Genomic DNA, 19832 nt, shown 5'->3' on the forward strand with positions numbered 1-19832 from the left:
AGATTAGTTCCTTGTTAGTGAGATAAGAGATGCCGGGGAAGTTTGGCGGATGCTACTGAGGTATCTACAGTATCTCGATGGAGACTAGGGGTTTGATATGTAGACAGCTGATCTTAAAGATAGCTTGATTGGATGAGTGACAGGAATGATAGATGCCAAGAATTGTATTTTTCTGTTCTTAGATACACAAATTGTCAGTGTTATAGAGTGCAAGTCCGTATATATAATAATTGGAGCTGGAGTTGGAGTAGTTCACCATGTCTACTATAGTTAGGCGAATCTTGAGCATTCGCCGGATATACTCACCCAAAAAAGTCAAAACATTTCAAAGATATAGCTATCAGCAACAAACTCGGATCCTTGTTCTATTACCGAGTATCTGGAATTACCCCAGATATTCATTCGTGCATATCTCATTAGTGTCAACACCTCGTGATAAGCTGCATTTCCCCTCATACAACCACACTTCACCCCGTTGATACCTCTCCCCATCAGGAAGGGAACCTAAATCACTAACTAACGTTAGTGTACCACAGTTAACTCCGGGCCGGCAATAACCCAAATAGGAAAGATATCTATTACACTGCTACAGCCCTCAACTGACACCCTCGACTGAGATATCTCAGACTAGATTTAAGCTGCCTCTGTTCTCTATCTTCCCTTGGCTAACCCAAGATACTGCACACCAATAGTCTCGCCCATGATGACTCTCACAACAACTACTACACAAACAGCCACCCTTGATACCACTCCTGCGTGGAAGGATATCAGCGACCAGAAGATCAAGGCTCTGAATTCTTCTATCCCTGAACAATGGCGCATTCCTAAAGATATTCTTCCCCCTGATGATCAGGCCGATGTCACAACTTGGCCAGAGTCTTCAGGGTGGTTCACTAAGGAAGAGCTCGCTATCACATCTTTGACTGCTGCTGCACTCCTTGAGAAACTTGCTTCAGGGGAGTACAAGTCTGAGGATGTCACCAAGGCATTCTGTAAAAGAGCATCTGCCGCTCATCAACTTGTAAGCCAGTCACACAACGAAGAAATGCGTCGTACTAACACGATGTACAGACAAACTGTCTTGCAGAGACTTGCTTTGAGCGCGCTCTCCAAACAGCCCGTCAACTAGACGAGCATCTCGCCAAAACTGGAACCCCTGTTGGCCCTCTCCACGGTCTTCCCATTTCTCTTAAAGACAACTTCAACCTTGAGGGTCTTGACTCTACAGTTGGATTCACGGCTCATGTTGGAGACCCAGCCAAGTCTGACTCTGCACTTGCAACAGTTCTTCAGAATGCCGGTGCTGTCTTCTACGTCAAGACAAATGTACCTACGGCTATGATGATTGCAGAGTCCGTCAACAACACTTTTGGACGAACTGTGAATCCTAAGAATAGGAATACTACCAGCGGTGGAAGTTCAGGTGGAGAATCAGCCCTTATTGCATTCAAGGGAAGTCCTCTTGGTGTTGGATCTGATATCGGTAAGTTCCACGCTCTCGAGTTGGCAACGATAAACTTACACTGCCATAGGCGGATCATTGCGTATTCCTGCTGCTTGCACCGGTATCTTCACCATCCGTCCTTCCGCAGGCCGATTCCCAGTGCGCAACTGTCGCTCCGGCATGCCCGGCCAAGAGGCCGTTCTCTCCGTCAACGGCCCCTTAGCACGAACTCTTCAAGACGTTGAGCTCTACAGCAAAGCCGTCATTGACTCTCAGCCATGGCTCGTCGACCCCAAGTGTCTCCCCATCCCCTGGCGCCCAGCCCAACTCCCTGAAAAGCTAAAGATCGCATTCATGTGGCACGATGGCATGGTCCGGCCAACACCGCCAGTAACTCGAGCTCTCCAGATCGCCAAGAAGAAGCTCGAAGCGGCGGGACATACCATCATCGAATGGGATCCTGTTGACCAGAAGGAAGGCAGTGAACTTCTTCAGCGCATGTTCACTGCCGATGGTGGACAAACTATCCGAAAGGAACTTGAGCGTACAGATGAGCCTTGGAGACCTGAGATGGAAGCCTATCGAGTCGCGAGAGATTTGAGTACCTCCGAGATGTGGAAGCTTCAGCTCGAGCGAACAGCTTTCCAGAACCACTATCTCGACCGCTGGAACAAGGCGGGCATTGATGCTATCGTCAGTGCAACAACCCCTTACAGTACCGGAAAGCATGGAAGCCTAAGACATGGTAAGTATTTAGGTCATTGATGAGACGAGTTGACATACTAATGATTGATAGTTGCTTATACTGGTGTTTTCAACGTCGTTGACTACTCAGCTGTCTCTTTTGCTACCGGTATCAACGTCGATAAGGACGTTGACAAGCTTGACGCTTCGTATGAGCCGTTGAGTCCGTTGTGCAAGTCTGTCAATGAAGAATGTGAGTAGCCCGCTCCAGCCATAAGGCCGAATATAACTAACACTATACAGACGACGCAGAGCTAGTCCATGGACTACCAGTCAGTCTCCAAATCGTTGCACGTAGGTTAGAAGAAGAAAAGGTCATCGCTATGGCCAAGCTCGTACATGAGACTGTTGGCTGAAGGGAAATATTGTAGAGTAGACATAAGCATCTAGACATTGGAAGACCTTGTGCTCATCATATAGAGTAACATCACTACTGGGACCGGCACATAGCATATAACAGATAAAGAAATATCGTATTCATCTTGTTTCTCGTTGGGAAAAACAGACATGGAAATTGAAGGCGGAGGAATCGCTGTTCAACCCTCAACCCATGTACAAGCATACCTCATCAGCTTCTTGAGGCGGATTCCTCCCTATCCCATCCTCCCAGTATCAGGCATTAAATTCTTGATATCACCAAGCCTTATCCTTGTTTCCCTGTCCTAAAGTACCTCTCTCATTTTGAACTTGAAGCGACGTCTCTGAACCTCCTCTAAGACACTATCCGACTCTTATCATACGCGAATACGTTTCCTTATCTCCTAGAGGCATCAAGTCCTCCCTGGAGATCCTGCTCGAGCCCCGTATTTCCATGACCCTGATACTCCTGTGGTCGGGGGTCCTCCGCTGTCCATTGGCCGTTGCCCTGAGGCAGAGGGACGGGCACACCTTGCTGGTTCTGGAGACCGGCGGGGCCACCTTGGCCAGGAACAGTGCGGACAGTCTGTCGGAATCGCATCACCTCGTCCAGAATCATGCCTCTCATCTGGCCAACATCCTCAACGACCTCGAAGTCGAAGTTGAATGTGGTAGGGCAGTCGGGCTCGTCTGAGGCATCGTGCCAGATGTGGAGGTAAGGGTGCTCGAGAGCCTGCTCTACGCTGATACGAGACGAGGGGTCGAAAGCGAGCATCTTGTCGAGAAGGTCGAGAGCATCAGGGTTGGCCTGAGGGAACAGGCTAGGGAATGGCTTCTTGGGCATGAAAGGTAGGTTGCGGACGTATTCCTGGGCACGGGGTGAGCCAATGCGAGAGAGGGTCTCTTCGTTAGGCGTTCCAAGAATGTGAAGGATCTGGTTGAGCTGGTCGACGTAGTCACGGCCCTTGAAGAAAGGTCGACCACCCAACAACTCAGCGAGAATACAACCAACAGACCAAACATCAACTACATCGGATCAGTAAGACAATCCACTAGCTCTAGTGTTTTCGGGTCATACATACTCGCTTTGGTGTAGCTCTGGAAGCTCAACATGATCTCGGGCGCACGGTACCATCGGGTAGCAACGTACTCCGTCATGTATCCGGCATTCTCCTCGGGATCGACTGAGAAACCTCGGGCAAGACCGAAATCGCAAATCTTGAGCTCGCAGTCGGCATTGACGAGCAGGTTTCCGGGCTTGAGATCTCGATGGAGCACATTGGCGGAGTGAATGTACTTCAGACCACAAAGAATCTGGTAGATAAAGGATTGGAAATGGGCATCGGTAAGAGGCTGGCCAGATCGAATGATGGCAGCCAAATCACACTCCATCAGCTCTACGCTGTGTCAGCTTATGGTCATTGTTTCTTCTCGGCTCGTTACTGACCCTCGTACAGATACGTCTCGTTGAAGTTATCGGGTCGAGGAATGTCCATGTCGTACAAACATGTGATCTATTTGTGAGCATATTAGCATACGCGTCCTTGCTTGACCCTGGTACTCGTTGCGCCTCGGCAGAACTCACGTTGCGGTGGCCTCGGAAGTGCTGAAGCAGCTTTATCTCGCGCAGAGCGCGCTTGGCGAGAATCTTCTTGCTGAAGACATTGGTGACCTTTTTGATGGCGACGCCCTCGTTGGTTTGGTTGTTAACGGCGGCACTGAGAGGCGGGGTTATCGTCAGCAAATGCAGAGGCGGCGGGGTAGAAGACGAGTTTGGAGTCGCACGCAGCACAAGCAAGAGACGAGTGCTACGAGCAGTAACAGGATGCGCACTCACCAGACGATACCGTAGGCTCCCTGTCCAAGCTCCTTGGTGACCGTGTAGCGCTCGTCGACGATGAAGTCCTGGTTAAAGACCTTGAAGACCTTCCGTCCTTGAAGGTCCGACATGGTTGCTATTCTGATATGATCTTGGATGCGGGGCAGATGGGAGGTGGAAGCTTCGAATGCGAAAAGGTCTGGTCAAAGAGGAACGACCGTTTGCGTCGGTTGAGGAGTGAACCCTTATGGGAAAAGACAAGGTATATAAAGAAGAAGAGTTTAGAAATGCTGTGTAAGAACACGACAAAGAAACAGTCAGCGCCGTCTTTGCGATATATGTATGTACCTTAAGTTGCTGGTTGGTTGGGTCCCGCGGGTTGAACGAGTGGAATGGGAAATAGCTCCCTCAGCTGCTGAGCCCGTCTCTGGACTGCTACTGGACGAAGCATTGCGTTGCTGTTCTAGCAGGGGCTTTCAGGGCTGCTAGAACCGATCCACAGTGACCCGAAGCCGCTAAGGTATGAAAAAAGGGACCCCGCAGCGAAGTCACCGCCTGGTGATGTGGCTGATTTGCTCGGCTTGCGGCCCCCACTCGCACTGGGCCAATGAGAGGACGAATCAAGCTCTTCACTTGATAGCCGCGCGACAACGACCCTGGTTCTCAAGTCGTAGTGATACATGCAACGGCTCGGCCTCATCTATTGCAAAAAGGGGAACTTGTCGTGTTGAACTCTCAGAGGACACAGACTCAAATTTGATGATTTAAAAACACGCGTTTCTTTACGAAGTCCAAAGCTTATCCCCTCCTAACAAGAGACGAGACAGCCCAACAAAGGTATCTCGGCACTCACCTCCCGCTTCGTTAGGTCGTGTATCCGGCCGCACGCCGTCCTGTGCCACCAAGGGGCTGAGTCTGTTAAAGGCCATCACCGATGGTCAGCAATCTCATCCAATCTCACCCGGCATCTGGGAGATCCGCCTCACGTAAAGCCTCCACTGAGAATTAGGATCCAATGCCGTCAAGTTGCCAGGTGTACAATATGACCTCGTGTTGTTATCATAGTCTCTGGGTCCGGCATCACCGACGCAACATGACAGAGATGAGAGACACTCTGAGTGAGATCAGACAAATTAAGTGACGCTGTTCTTCAGCCCGAGATCAAGGCCGCCCACTAGGCCGCTGCATCGTCAGCCCTGGGAGCATAGGGCTGAAGCTTGCCAAGTGGGACTGTCACAGAACTCTCTCAGACATTGTGGTGTACGGTATTGCTTCTGATGTCTCTGGCAACTCTCCTGGCCTCGTTTGATCATTGTGAAGGTATCAGAAATATTCATAAAGCTTGTGATTGCAGTATTCCAGAACAAGTGGCCCAGAGAAAAGTTCGCCGAGTTTCCTTCGTTTTCTTGCTTCGAAACCAGCATCCATGGGTGTTTATCTGAAACCGACCTCATGGATTCTGAGACACAACCTGTAGGATCGACATAGAATAACCTACCCTCCAACTTAATCGAACCGTCTTGCTGGGAATCATTCAGCCAATAATCATCAACTTTGTTGAAGTGTCAATAAATATTCTAATCTACCTAGTCTGCTCTAATGTGTAGCCTCCCTCGTTCCCCTTCATTGATCATCTGTATGTACAAGTATCGGGTATTAAATCCATCACCACCCCCCAACTCCATCAATATCATCCATTTACTCTTCTCCGAAAGTCTCCTTCAGAAAGTTCTTAGAGAACCGCGTGCACTGCTCATATGCCTTTGCGAAACCGTCGTCTCCGCCGTAGTAAGGATCGTTGACGATCTCGGGTCGCTTTGTCCCGCTGAATTCGCCGAACAGCATAACCTTGGCTTTGGAGTCTGGGGCGTTTTTCTGTAGTCTGTGAAGATCAGAGAGGTTTGATCTGTCCATGGCGAAGATGTAGTCAAAGGTGTTGAAATCGCTCGGGTGGAACTGGATATTGCGTCAGCAAGATTGCGCTGCGGGTGAGATGGATGGGCAACATACGCGCCGCGCGAGATGGTCGTAATCATTTATACCATTGGCTTCGAGGGTAGCCATGGTTCTGTCATCCGGAGGTTCTCCGCTGTGATAGGCAGCTACAGCGAGAACAATCAGTTGAATTCTGGTCAGTTGTTCCGATTTTCATACCTGTACCGCAAGAGTCGATGCGCCCAATCTTATCCTTGAGATTCGGCTGCTTGGCAAGGCTCTGGAAGATACCCTCAGCCATGGGTGAGCGGCAAATATTGCCGAGACACACAAAGAGAACGTTTACTTGTTCTGGCATGATTTCGACGATGATCCAGTGATACGAAACAGAGTAGGTCGATCGCGAGAGGAGAAAAAAATACCAATAAGCTTATTTATCGAGAAAGGAGGGAAAATGAAAGAGCCGAAATACTGATGATCGCAATGGGATTGAGTGACGTGACGGGCCGATGCGCATAATCGAAGGTAGGTAATCTAACTACCAGGTCTACCCCACCATCTCACAATTCCAGGCTTTGGAGTGGAGAGATGGAGGGGCACGGCCTCGAGGAGCAAGAAAACATCAGGCCTTGATATGGGCTGTCAAAATAAACTCAGCAAAAGGTATCCTAAGCTTGGGCTAAAAATTACATTAATTTACTCAAGTCTTTTTATCATTTAGGGTCAAAGTCTCGAGTTTTCTTTCCTCCCCCTGCCTAGCACGGGCACAGTATTAAAAGCCATGGCCATCAGAAGCTGAACTAATGAAGGGGATAGATTATAATCAACAATATTTTCCGGTGATATAGACAAGCTACCTATAGCACAACCAAACTTCACCTCCCAATCTCCAACTGTCACTGTGTCTCAGTATCGCCTGGCATTGTATCAGATCATTTAGTTTAGTCTTCTGTACATAATCCGAAAATTAAACAAGTTTCAGTGAACCAAACACTGTATGGCCTTTACTAAGCAACACGTGCTCTCGTGCTCAGCTGGCGTCCGCTACCCCTGTCAAGAAGGCTTCTCCAACGCGTTCTGATTGTTGAGACCGTGCCAGCATCGTCACTTAGCTCAAGCCATCGGCCTAAAGTCTTCCCTTCTTCACGGCTCACAGCTACAAATGCGACAGAAAGGTGTGAATAAGCGTGATCTCAGTGTCTGAAGATGCAGCCACCGAGCAATATGGTGTATAAAAAGGGCCTCGATATCTCAATGGCCTCAGGTTGAACTCTCCTCATCAGCCTTCGCTCTCAAACAACTCTTTATTCGTCTTCATATCATCCCAATTGTCCAATATGTCTGAATGGAAGCCACCGGCCTTTGGTACTCCCGTCTGGATGAGCATCCCTGCTACAGATGTTAGCCGTGGTATGTCCTAGCCGACTGCTAGTATGTCTTGCTCTTACACCTCTATAGCCGCAGAGTTCTACAAGACTGTTTTCAACTTCAACTTCAAGGACTCCGATCACAAGAATCCTGGCGAGTTCAGGAAATTCGACTTCAACCCTAGTCTTGGCTTGACAGGTGGTATTCTGCAGGCTCCTGACCACACTGGTAACTTCCACCCTGGTAAAGGAGGTCTCTGTGTTTACTGGTTCGTCGAAGACGTTGATAACATCGGGTCTGTCATTGAGAAAGCTGGTGGTAAAATGTTGACTGAGAAGGAAAAGGAGGGAGAATTTGGCCTCTATAGATTCTTTGAGGATACCGAGGGATCGGTTGGTGCTGTGTACCAAATGGTTTGAACTTATACTTAGGATGACCAATCTGTGCTCTTGAATTGACCACGCCCCTTTTACTTATTACTTCAATCCTCTCCTCGTATAACACAAGTATGCAACGACAAACGCCCTAGGAACAGGGCATCTGATGGAGGTCTCTGGAACAGTGACAAGGGGTCGGATTCGAGACACTTGCGGGCGCACCAAGGATTATAAAGCCCGTCAGGGGGGGACGGTTTCTATAGCAGTGTATACACCAGTGTTGAGGGCAAACGAGGAACAAAGACAGGAGTTGATATTGTGCTGCAAAGAGCCATCGTAAAAATTCAACATGATAAGGACGACTCAAAGCTTCCGCCGTTTGCCTTTTGCCATGGTATGCTTTACCAGTAGACCAATGGTACCAGGACCGATGGCAAAACTCATCGGTATAATCTCACTTTCTCTTAAGCCGCATTGATACCCGCAGGCATCAGTATTGCTCCTGCGAGACCAGATGCGATTGAATCTTTCGTGGATAAAAACCATACCTCTTTGCAGTGTGGCATACTTGCCAGCTTGTCTTAGAGGTTTTGCAAGAGCCCGATACCACTCATGGAAAACCACGCAGCGAAACGTACGACTGAAAGATATACTTGGTATTGTGAGCAGGAGTGCATAAGTCTACGATATTATAAAAGAAGGATCGCATGTATATACCTTTGCTATATGGTAAGTCCATAGGCTGTCTCATACATTGGCGTACACGACCAACGCTTGTTACCTCAGTTAAGCTGTCAGGCAAGCTCAAATTTCACAGTCACACGGCCAATCACTGGTGAATAAACTTCTTTGAATTTAGGTTTCCACTCATTTTTCATACACAATACAAGAGAGGGGATGCCACATATAGTATAGGCGCCGTGTCATCGCACGTTATTCTGTCCCCTCATCCGCTTCGCTGGCCAATTCCAGCATCATCTCCAGATTTTCCACAAATTCCCCTACCCAAAAAAAGACACATACGCCAGGCTCAGGTGAAAAGCAATAATAATACACAGAGCGTCCGCAGCCCATCAGGAACCTTTCCCTCCCGAGGTTGTGCTGCTCAAAGGCCGTTGTCGTTCATTGTTACAGTTGGTCGTATCGTTATGCGTTCAAGCGAGCTGTCGCTGACGTTCTCGCCGTATCGTCTCGAGGACTCCCATTACGCCATTGTTGCGCAATCGTTCGAGGACGAGTTTCATGCCATCTCGGCTTTTTCCCATTTGATCCTGCGTCTTGGTAGAGGCGATGCTCTCGATGCTGCGCTGAATACCCTTCGTGCCCCAGCCACCAATGATACCATTCTTGAACCAACCGTCCTCTTGGGCTTGTCCCAGCTTGCCCCTAATTTTATCACCAAGTCTTGACCTAAACTGAACCATAGTCGTCACAGCAGTCTCGTTAGGATTCTGGTTAGCGCCCTCGGCAGGGATGTTGAACTCTTGCTTTTCAATGACAGAAAGCACGCCGGTGAAATTGAGGTTTCGACTCTCCGTCTTCATCCAACCCTCCTTGATATCCACAACACTCGTCTCGAGGATGTATGAAGCCTTGTCTCCAGAGCCACCGCCGGTGACACTGGCAGGAAGTAGCTTGTATACAGCACCAGGCATTCGACTTTTCTTCAAATGGATGCGAGTTGTGTGAAGTCGACGGGTTTTTGGGTCGACATAGCTCTCAATGGTATCGGTGCTGAGCACATGGGCGGCGAAGGGGTTCAGTTGAGGCGAGGAGTATCGTAGAAAGTAGGCGAGAGTGACAGTCGGGAATGGATGGTTATAGTTATGGTTTGTCGTATGAGTGAGAACCATTGTCGCGGATTCGAGCAAATACTGGCTCGTCAAGAAGAAAAAAGAATCTTAGAGAAGCGACGTAGAAGAGGTCCAATTGATCAAGTGGCGATTGGCTTGACCTATCAATTGTGCAAAGAAGCCCTAAAACAAATCGTAGAGCTGATTGAATCCCCAATTCCTATCCCAATGAGCCCGTGAGCTCGATGATGCTCTTGGATCAAGTTGATCACTAAGAGGTTGGTGGTTGCGGAAAATTGAGCCGGCGCCTCGGCTTAAGCACCAGCACTTTCTTATCTCCGGGGGGCGTAGAGCCGGATATGGGAAATCGACAAGAGAGCAGTAAGACAAAGTCAGAAGCGGAGCTCGCAGCTATGTCGGGCCGCGAGAGAATTTACACAAGGGAAGAATAATACAGTAAAGAAGAGCTGATGATGGAGTGATCAAGTTTAGATCTGGAGACCCTCGCGACCTCGACAAGCGCAGAGCAGAACAGAGCAAGCAGCACGAGACTTTGGCAGCGGCAGCAGTAGCAGTACTCGACTGGTCTGGGCTTCTTTCTCCGCTGTGGAAGAATGAAAAAGAGGAGGAGCTTAGAAGAAAGTGGAGGCAAAAGGACGAGCAATCGGCTGATTGAGGTCGTTTTAGCCAATTAAGAGCTTCTTGATCACGAAACTCACAAGTTTCCGATTGGGCCGTGATGAGGGGTCGGTTGATCTGGGGAGAGAATGTGGCGATTAACACGTGATGCTGTATCACAGCGTCATCAGACTGCAACACCAAGGCTCAGTGAGATGACGACAGTTCTGGGACTCACGATGCCACGGTGTAAGAGTATGACGAATCAATGTCACTTGGTCTGCACAATGACATAGCGTACATGGAAGTCAATATCTCCGTGTTAGGTCTACTTTTTGCCTAGAGATCGATTACACAGTTCTAATAAATCATCGTTATCCCATGAATTAATGAGTATCATCGCTAAACTCGCTAATATGCCCTAGAAGTTCCCTTGCCTGTATCTGAGAAAGGCATTTTGTAAAAACTCCAATTCTATCCATATATTCCAACCATGTTAAAGGTATTCCCAACGCCTCGCAAATGCATCGCGCATAAATCCATTATAATCCATTGCAATAGAATGTTCCCCTTACATGAGGAATTCACTTTCAGCAAAGTGCTTCAAAACAACCCAACCATCTGCGAAGCTTTCTTTATCCATGCGCACGACAATAGCCGCGTGACTATGTCGATGCTTCTGAATGTGAACAGGAAACTTGCGCCAACCAGCTGCATCCAAGTTCTCAATCATCTCGAACTGATCAGGGGTCAGCGCAAGCGTAGGCTGTCCTGGGGTCGACATTCTGCGCTCTTTCTTCAGCAGCTTGCGATCCTCAACATCATAGGCCAGATCATCTTCTGAATCTGACGCTGCCAGGTATTGCTGGTTCTGTGAGCTGTTAAGGACCTCGTAAGCTTGTTCGACTTCTTCTCGGATCTCCTTAATCCGTAGGGGCATGCGGTACTGCTCGATCTTCAACCCAGCCTCTCCTGACTCGTGCGCCTTGATTCGATTGGCACTTCGGACTGTTTGGACGGCAGAGTTGGCGAGGAAGACAACAACTCCGATCGGAATTATAACACCGACTGTCACCATAAATGGGATGCTCTTGACCCACTTCTTGAGAGCTTCGTAGTCTGTCAATAGGGTGTCTTGATGGAGTTTCGGTCGAAGCGCAATAGGATGGTCAGGGTCAAGAATCACACCCTCGTATCCCTCAAGGTAGTTCAGATTGACCTTTTCAAGGTCTGTATAAGGATCATGTTTGGTAATAGCGGATGTGTAGTGTACCACACTTCGATCGTTGACAATATTTGTGTACAGTGTACGGCGCTTAAACTTCTTAAGACCAGACATGAAGATAGAATCTGGATCGGCGAGCACTGCGAGAAGAGGTCGGTTGGTGTCGCGGAATTTATCGATGGTGAAAAGTTGGCGACCGGACATTGATAGCGTTCGGGCGCCGAGGACGTTCCAGACGTTGTTGAGCCATCCTTTAAGTGGCGTTCTCACTCCGAGATGGGGGGATGCAAATGTGGTAAAGTTCTGACAGGATTCCGTGTTAGTTCATCCAATCTTTTCCTCCTACTGTTCCCCTGAATGCGACGTGCGACTTACCATGCATTCGAGATCATCGAGAATTCCCTTCGCATAAAGCAAACCAACCGCATATCGCGAAACTAGACCTCCAAGCGAATATCCTGCAATACTCAACTTGGTGATCTTGCCTCCTTGCTCTTCAATGCTGCGCAACTTGTCCTCGATCTCTGCGCACACGCGCTCGCCACCAAGCTCAATGCCATCGTATGTGAAGTTGCCGCGGTTCTTCTCAGCAGGCAGGATATATAATTCGTCTTCGGAATATTCGTCACGCAAAGCCTTAGCAACATTGCGCATGTGACTTGGGTTTCCCCAAAGCTGTTTCTATGGTCAGCGCTGTATGACGTATAAGGATTGATCGTCAGGGGATGATGCTTACGCCGTGAACTAAAACACAGAGGTGAGTAGCCTTTGCGCTTCCGCCAGTAACATCTTCAAGAACAACAGGTTTAGACATGGTGAAGGATGTGCGATGAAAGTAAAATGGCCAGAATAAAAAAAGAGACTAATAAGGCAGAAAAGTTGCCAGTCTTTTTAAGAATAACTTAGTTGAGATTTCTCAGGAGATGCAGCCCTCAACGGAGTTTCGGATTGCGTAAAGTCGGGTTGTCTGAAGTCCGCTCAACTGCAAGAATACGGAGGCAGCACGGAGTTAAGCCGTTAAAGTCCCCACCAAAAGATCGATGACAACTATCGACGTCGACCAAACACGCGACAGTATATGCCGTTTTAGGAATACAATCTGGTTGCTGACAACGGTTTTTAACGAGTATTAATGCCGTGGGGCTGAATTGTGGGCGCGGTCGTGTGAAGCCATAACAGCAGAGGCTTCGTTCAGTCTTTATAGTTGCGGACTTATCGCAGTCTATAGGTAGGTAGTTACACGATATCTCGGATAGATGTGAATTCCGACTACTGCCAATAGCTGGCTTCGGTTTAGATTGCATGGACTAACTGGTCTACGGATCTTACTTGATCTGTTTGATCGATCCTCAAATGTGGCGCTTTCCCACACCATCGCGGGTTGGTTCTAGATTTGGGAGAGCTGAATTCCTATCATGACGCCTACAAAGGGGTGCGAAACCGAGTGCGAGCCGTCTTTAGGGCATAAGTGCACTGAAAACAAGTTTGTCGTGAATGTAAGGAGAACCAGATCTGTTTCAGTATTTGTTCAAAACTAGTACACAGATAGTCAGCTGCTTTTTTACAGTTTGGTGGTTATTACTAAAGAACCAAGTCCATCCCTTTATTCAAGATGGTATGAAGCGTCATGGCGTGCATGAGCCTCTACAATCATGGCGGAGTTCAACACTGGAGCGGGCAAGGTACTGCTAACAGTGGGTCTCACCATGAGAGCAACCGCTTGAGAGCTGAAGGCTTAGCTAGGCTATCTGCAGCTCTTTCAAGCTGAGCCTCATCTGTACCTCATCAAAAGCTACAGTTATTACAATCTCAATTGAATCGAAACGGAGATAATTTGATACATTTCTCTTTTGGCCCCTCCGACCATTCAAGAAGCTCACGTGCATTCATATCAGCACGGTCTTCCCTTCAACCTCTCCACAACAACTCACCTCACTGAAGTGCAGTGGATAACCTCCTATTGATTGTTTCGTCTCACCAAGCACAACCACCCTAAACCTGGCTTCAACCTCCAACCTCGATCATTCATTCATGCTCAACGATCTCGCTGGCATCATTAGAAGTTCACATGATCACGAATGCCGACACAGAGCTCATATTGGGAAACCCTCAACGTCACTTTGAGGTGTCGTCACCATGAGTTTATTTAAACACATCCCCTGTCCCAAGGGCGATGATTGCGCAGCGAGCCTCTGTCCATTCAACCATCCAAAGGAGAAATATGAACCACCGTCACAAGGACTCTCATCAGATGACACGAGCAATGAGACCACCGCAGCAAACCAAGATGTACCGCCCAAGCGTGTGAGGACAGATCCCTTTCATCCGCCTCCTTCACCTAAAACTCCCCAGGATGTGGCACCCAGCTCTTCTGGAACATCTCGTGGGGGTCCAACGGATGATATCCCGAAGCCAGTAGCCAAGAAGCTTGAAACAGCAGCTCGAACAGTCTCCCCTCCACCACTGAAACGGAAAATGGACACTCAAGATCACACTCCAAAACCTTCTTCAAAGATTGCCAAAACAAGCCATTCTGCTACTGAATCACGTCCATCTTCTACCCGAAAACTTGTACCAGCAAAGCCCAAGAAGGCCGAGACTCTGAATCCGAGACTCCTCAAACGATTGCCTGCTGCTCATGACGTCCGTCTCAGGCTAGTCAAAATGCTTCACCAAGAACTTACCCGTCTCAACAAAGAACTCAAAGCCAAGGTCAAGAAAGACGAGACGAAATTTTTACTATCAGATCAAGATCTTGTCGTCCGGACACTAGACGAAGAGGAATACGTTGCCGTCCACAAGACCGCCGTGTACTCTAATGTTATGAAGAACAAAGTCATGCAATACAAGCGAATGAAGGTTGATCAGTGGAAGGCTGAGAGAGAGGATGAAATAAAGAAGAAGGAACTCGAAGCAGCTGGAAAAGATCCCAACGAGAAACCCACGGAAATCAAGACCGGCCTGACCCCTGCTCAGGAGGTTGAGCTTACGAAACGCATATTGACTCCCATCGACAAGCTAACAAATCATGGTTATGTTGCTAGTATACCTTCAGAAGCTGATATTGAAAAGGGGAGACAAGGTGTAGCAACAGCCGCAGGATGGGAGAAATGTGACCGTTGCCAACAACGCTTCCAGGTCTTTCCTGGAAGACGGGAAGAAGACGGTGCACTCACTTCTGGTGGGACATGTACGTTCCACTGGGGAAAGACCTTCATCGCCCCCAAGGCTCCAGGCGACAACACTAGGCAGCCCAAGCGATATCAGTGTTGTGGACAAGAAGTCGGCGACTCTGTTGGCTGCTTCACTCGCGATCACCACGTATTCAAGACCTCAGATCCCAAGAGACTTGCCTCTGTGCTTAACTTTGCAGAAACTCCCGAGAATCCTGTTGTGCCTGCGGATAGAGCAGTGGCTTTTGATTGCGAGATGGGTTATACAGTTTTTGGCATGGAACTCATCCGTCTAACTGCAACATCATGGCCTACAGGCGAGGAACTGCTAGATGTCCTGGTTCGACCGTTGGGAGAAATACTCGATCTCAATTCGCGGTACTCCGGTGTCTGGCCAGACGACCTCGCTCAAGCTGAATCATGGACCGCGGACAAATCGACGAAGCCAACTAAGAGTAGCAACGACGATGTGAGCGAAGACGGCGAGCTGAAGCCTAAAAAGAAGCAGCTCAAGATCGTCTCATCTCCTGAAGTTGCCAGGGACTTATTATTTCAACTCATCTCCCCAACTACACCCCTGATCGGACATGGTCTTGAGAACGATCTCAACTCAGTCCGTATTGTGCATCCGACCATAATTGACACCGTGCTGCTCTTCCCTCACAAGGCTGGTTTACCATATCGGTATAGCCTGAAGATGCTCATGGATGTTCATCTCAACCGCAAGATTCAACAGGAGACGGGCCCAAAGATGGTAGGCCATGATTCTGCCGAGGATGCAAGGGCAGCAGGAGACCTTGTTCGTCTAAAGATTAGGAATGAGTGGATGGATATGCAGAGAGAAGGTTGGAAACTGGTGGACGGTAATTTCGTGGCTCCCGGGAAACCTTCAGGATTGACGGAGGCTTTCATCGAGGCATAGCTCTTGAGCCTGGGCGCCATATTCAAGACGGGTAGATACGCATGTGGGTTTTCATGGGACTGGAAGGCATTGGCATCATAGATCTTGGGGTGCTGGGCTTGGTCACTGGTCCAGCTTAGTTAATGCCGTTTTGGAACGGGGGAAGCCGTGAAGCTACCGGCGATTATACATTGCGAGATAGGGTTGATTTTCCCATCTGGTCTCGTTCTAGAAATACATAGTTGGCGCTCATGAATAAATATTTTCATCGCCAACGATAAGCGGGGATTTCCCAGTCATTTCCTCAACATCCTTCACATCATACAAAATCCGTTACTTTAAGCCCTGCCCACTGACAACAGGTACTGGCCACCCTGCTTTCCGCTTCCACCGGGTAGGTAGACGACGTTGGGGTTTGAAGAAAGAGTAGCAGCAATCTCGCGACTGGCCTCGATCTTTCGAATCTGAATGAGGCCGTCACCAGCCTTCTGGATGGCCTTGCTAATGGCCTCGGCGGACTCGGACTCACCCTCGGCGCGGATGACGTTGGCTTGACGCTCCTGCTCAGCACGCTCGACAATGAATCGGGCTCTCTCAGCATCTTGCTGAGCGATCTGCTTCTGCTCGACAGCCTTTGTGAACTCACGGCCAAAGGTCATGTGGGTGATGGAAACATCCTCGAGAGCGATATTGAACTCGGCAGCACGAAGAGTAAGGTCGTTTCGGATTCGGTCAGAGACAGCCTCTCGCTGGGTGATGAGCTCAGCGGCATCGAATTGGGCGACGATGGCCTTCAAGACTTCATTTCCAATAGAGGGGAGGACTCGCTCATCGTAATCGGCACCGAGGTTCTATCGGAGTCAGTCATATGACCTGAACCAGAGTTTACTGGTTCATCTTACCTGGTAAATCTTGGGGAGAGCCTTGACATTTGGTCGGTGCAGCACTCTCAGTGTCAAGCTAACCATCTGCAAATCCTTGCTGCCTGTGGTTGTTGCGATATTCCTGGGCTTGGTACGGACATCGAAGATGATGCTCTTCTGCAGCCAGGGAACGAGGAAATGGGTTCCTTCATTGACGACGGTCTCCTTAACACCAGACAATCTGTCAAAGATGACAGCCCGAGTTCCTCCCTTGACGTCGTATATGGACTGACTGCCTAGGAAGACGACAGCTGAAGCGGGGACCGCCATGCGGTACATGAAGTTGAGGGCTCTCGCAGCGGCCGCCATTTTGATGTGGTGTACTTAAAGTCTTGTTCGGCGTATCGTTACAAGACGTCGGTCAAAAATGGTGGTCGTTAGAACCCAGGTATCGATGGGCACTGGGGCGTAGCTGAAGCTTTTCGGAGTCAACGGACGGCGATGATGATTTGAAGCTCTTACTATGTAGTCCACCTTTGGACAAATTCCCAGTGCGATTCGTTGGTTGGCTGTTAGATTCCGTCGGGTGGGTTGTTGCTCGGAGCTAGGCTCCTTCGGGAAAGCTCGGCTGATGGGGAAAGCCTGCGTCTGCGCTTTCCTTTCCAACCCGAGAAATCCTCAAGTGGCCCTTTTCTGCCTTTCGCCTCCAAACCGACGACTCCAAAAACCACACACGAGAGATCTCGACTTTTCGTGCCAAATCCGCCAAAATGAGACCGACTCAGATGCTCCGAAGCGGCGCTGCCGACCCCAAGAACGGACAGTACGTTGATTGCGATTGAACGAGGGCAATTGGTGGTTCTGTTGCGTGCGGCTTTTCCAATGGTTCATGGTCGAACGAACAACCCCAGGCCTTCAAAATGTACCAATCGAGACGGAATTATATGCTAACGGATTCTCAATAGCTACATTGGTAACTGGGGCCACTTTGGTAAGTGATTGCTCCCACGATGTGCGAACGAGGAAACTAGATCGATGAGCGCGACGGACCAACGGATAATGACGATGCACGAGGTGGAAGCAATTGGGTCGATACAACACCAAAACTTGATGCATGCGCATAGCCAGTCTTAAAATTCATCGATGGAATATTCTCGGGGATTCATCAACGTCATCGACGAAACTGGAGACTAACTCGATATCAGGTGGTGAGAAGCAGCGTGGTATCATCACTTACGGTCTGTCCGCCAACCGACAGAACCCTTGGGCCGGTGCCTTCAACGATGCCATCTTCAACACTTTCCGCCGAACCAAGGGCCAAATCTTCTACTGGCTTCCTCCTATGATTGCCGGTTACTACATCATGAACTGGGCTGTCGAGCGGTACGTTCATGCACAGCGCTCAGCCACGACAAAATACTAATTCCACTTATAGAAGCGAGTATCTCAACTCCAAGGCTGGCCGTGCCGAGTTCGGTGATGAGGAAGAGTAAATTGGTTAAATTATTGGGGCAAAACCATGGCGGATGTGTTGGAGCAGGTCCTCTGGACTCATTGTACATCATCAATACCTAGATCAGGAGGTGCAATAGACGGCAGTCACACTATTTCTTTGTTATTTGGCCTTTCGGTATCCGTATATTGTAATTGAAATGAAGTCTAACCCAGTAACCCCCATCAATGTCATACCTCTTAATGATTCGAATCGATATCGGATCCACTGGTAATAGTCATTGCCGAGAGTATGATTGGATTGTCGGTGATGGTCACGTGAAAGCAGAATTGTCTATCGGAACCGGCGGTACATAACGCCGAAACTCTTCGCGGTAGCTCTTCTTCCACTCGCTGTAGAAAAAAAAAGTTGGAAAATTTCGAGGTCAGTGGAGTGCTAAAAGAAAACACTGAAACTTTGCGACCACCAACATTGCCGCGGAACCTTCAATTCGCACACACAATCTCCGCGCGATCCCAAAGAAAACACAAGTAATAACTTCGACGAAGCTTCCTCGAGAGAACCGCAGCAATGGCCGCCGAGAAGCCCGATAAGAAGGAGAAGAAGGACAAGAAGAGAAGCGACGAGTCCGGCGTCTCCAAGTCCAAGAAGGAGAAGAAGGATAAGAAGGACAAGAAGGAGAAGCTCGCCGCCGCCCTTGAGGAGAAGCTCCAGCAGGATGCCCCCGTCGCTGCCGCTGCTGCTGCCAACATGGACGAGGACTCTGATGCTGAGGAGGAGAAGGCCGCTGAGCTGCCTCTTGAGCGCACTGTCGTTCCCTTCGCCCTCCCCGTGGCGGATGAGAAGGGCATGAAGAAGGTCTACAAGACCATCCGCAAGGGTATGCGATTACAGAGAACGATGTGTTTCGGACAGATCGCTAACATTTCACAGCTGCCAAGAACAACACCCTGAAGCGCGGCGTCAAGGAGGTCGTCAAGACTCTCCGAAAGTCTCCCCCTTCCGCCCCCGGCAACACCTCTTTCCCCGGCGTTGTCATCATCGCCGGCGACATCTCTCCCATGGACGTCATCTCTCACCTCCCCGTGCTGTGCGAGGACCACAACGTGCCCTTCATCTTCGTCACGTCGCGCGCTGAGCTCGGCGCTGCCGCCAAGACTAAGCGTCCTACATCCGTGGTCATGATCATGGAGAAGGCCGAGGGCAAGAAGTCAAAGGACAAGTCTGCTGACAAGGACGGCGAGGATGATGGTGAGGCGTTCGGCGAGAGCTACGCGTCCCTCGTCAAGTACGTGCAGAAGGAGTATGGCAAGCAGGCTTTCTGGGTCAAGGGTGGGACCAAGTACTAGGGGGACAAGGTCTATCCCGTTTCGACAGTGCCGGGACTGAATAAGATCCCAAAGATGAAGAGAGAGCGGGGATCCCCAAAGATCAAGAAAGAGCGAGGGTAGCCTGGGACGAATGGTGTGGTGTGTTAGAACAAGTACAAGTCTGGATGTATTATACCAGAACATCTAGCCGGAGAACCAACGGCTGGATGAGGGCTTTGGCGGCGTTCAGGTTTAGCTATTGCATTAAAAATGGGACATGATTATAAGGGTCCTTGAATTTGAAACATGGCAGATCTTGAGCTGTAACCTGCGAGCTCGTGATATTGATGTGGTCGCGAAATACAGATCATTCGTCAAGCCACGGCACGCGACCCAATCCGCAACACCACCACAATACACCCTAATATGACAGCTCAATACTGAAGCATTGT

General features: G+C 49.2%; 10 protein-coding genes; 5 read left to right on the top strand and 5 right to left on the bottom strand.

Annotated features, from left to right (window-relative positions):
* Positions 1-703: 703 nt before the first annotated feature.
* Positions 704-2544, top strand: FFUJ_07134 (related to general amidase; the record flags this gene model as incomplete). XM_023577353.1 has 5 exons in its annotated part: positions 704-1021; positions 1072-1483; positions 1533-2189; positions 2241-2381; positions 2432-2544. 5 exons carry the CDS (start codon positions 704-706, stop codon positions 2542-2544), a joined length of 1641 nt encoding a protein of 546 aa, XP_023430437.1.
* Positions 2545-2942: 398 nt separating this feature from the next.
* On the bottom strand, positions 2943-4495 carry FFUJ_07135 (MAP kinase; the record flags this gene model as incomplete). XM_023577354.1 has 5 exons in its annotated part: positions 2943-3571; positions 3628-3942; positions 3993-4059; positions 4131-4263; positions 4383-4495. The coding sequence occupies 5 exons, from the start codon at positions 4493-4495 to the stop codon at positions 2943-2945; spliced, it is 1257 nt and encodes a 418-aa protein (XP_023430438.1).
* A 1567-nt stretch (positions 4496-6062) lies between these two features.
* Positions 6063-6657, bottom strand: FFUJ_07136 (probable LTP1-protein-tyrosine-phosphatase; the record flags this gene model as incomplete). XM_023577355.1 has 3 exons in its annotated part: positions 6063-6320; positions 6375-6466; positions 6519-6657. The coding sequence occupies 3 exons, from the start codon at positions 6655-6657 to the stop codon at positions 6063-6065; spliced, it is 489 nt and encodes a 162-aa protein (XP_023430439.1).
* Positions 6658-7636: 979 nt separating this feature from the next.
* On the top strand, positions 7637-8211 carry FFUJ_07137 (uncharacterized protein; the record flags this gene model as incomplete). XM_023577356.1 has 3 exons in its annotated part: positions 7637-7709; positions 7758-8080; positions 8197-8211. 3 exons carry the CDS (start codon positions 7637-7639, stop codon positions 8209-8211), a joined length of 411 nt encoding a protein of 136 aa, XP_023431422.1.
* Positions 8212-9198: 987 nt separating this feature from the next.
* FFUJ_07138 (UPS1-like protein) lies at positions 9199-9897 on the bottom strand (the record flags this gene model as incomplete). The annotated part of the gene is made up of 1 exon (XM_023577357.1): positions 9199-9897. The coding sequence occupies one exon, from the start codon at positions 9895-9897 to the stop codon at positions 9199-9201; it is 699 nt and encodes a 232-aa protein (XP_023430440.1).
* A 1129-nt stretch (positions 9898-11026) lies between these two features.
* FFUJ_07139 (related to lipase/serine esterase) lies at positions 11027-12494 on the bottom strand (the record flags this gene model as incomplete). XM_023577358.1 has 3 exons in its annotated part: positions 11027-11983; positions 12056-12355; positions 12417-12494. 3 exons carry the CDS (start codon positions 12492-12494, stop codon positions 11027-11029), a joined length of 1335 nt encoding a protein of 444 aa, XP_023430441.1.
* Positions 12495-13816: 1322 nt separating this feature from the next.
* FFUJ_07140 (related to REX3-RNA exonuclease, member of the family of 3`-5` exonucleases) lies at positions 13817-15775 on the top strand (the record flags this gene model as incomplete). The annotated part of the gene is made up of 1 exon (XM_023577359.1): positions 13817-15775. The coding sequence occupies one exon, from the start codon at positions 13817-13819 to the stop codon at positions 15773-15775; it is 1959 nt and encodes a 652-aa protein (XP_023430442.1).
* Positions 15776-16092: 317 nt separating this feature from the next.
* FFUJ_07141 (probable prohibitin PHB1) lies at positions 16093-16986 on the bottom strand (the record flags this gene model as incomplete). XM_023577360.1 has 2 exons in its annotated part: positions 16093-16605; positions 16657-16986. 2 exons carry the CDS (start codon positions 16984-16986, stop codon positions 16093-16095), a joined length of 843 nt encoding a protein of 280 aa, XP_023430443.1.
* A 401-nt stretch (positions 16987-17387) lies between these two features.
* On the top strand, positions 17388-18110 carry FFUJ_07142 (probable ubiquinol--cytochrome-c reductase chain VIII; the record flags this gene model as incomplete). XM_023577361.1 has 4 exons in its annotated part: positions 17388-17440; positions 17583-17608; positions 17823-18000; positions 18053-18110. 4 exons carry the CDS (start codon positions 17388-17390, stop codon positions 18108-18110), a joined length of 315 nt encoding a protein of 104 aa, XP_023430444.1.
* A 530-nt stretch (positions 18111-18640) lies between these two features.
* Positions 18641-19419, top strand: FFUJ_07143 (related to high mobility group-like protein NHP2; the record flags this gene model as incomplete). XM_023577363.1 has 2 exons in its annotated part: positions 18641-18950; positions 19004-19419. 2 exons carry the CDS (start codon positions 18641-18643, stop codon positions 19417-19419), a joined length of 726 nt encoding a protein of 241 aa, XP_023430445.1.
* Positions 19420-19832: the final 413 nt, after the last annotated feature.

This window comes from Fusarium fujikuroi, chromosome FFUJ_chr05 (assembly GCF_900079805.1).
Source record: "Fusarium fujikuroi IMI 58289 draft genome, chromosome FFUJ_chr05".
Lineage (NCBI taxonomy): Eukaryota > Fungi > Ascomycota > Sordariomycetes > Hypocreales > Nectriaceae > Fusarium > Fusarium fujikuroi.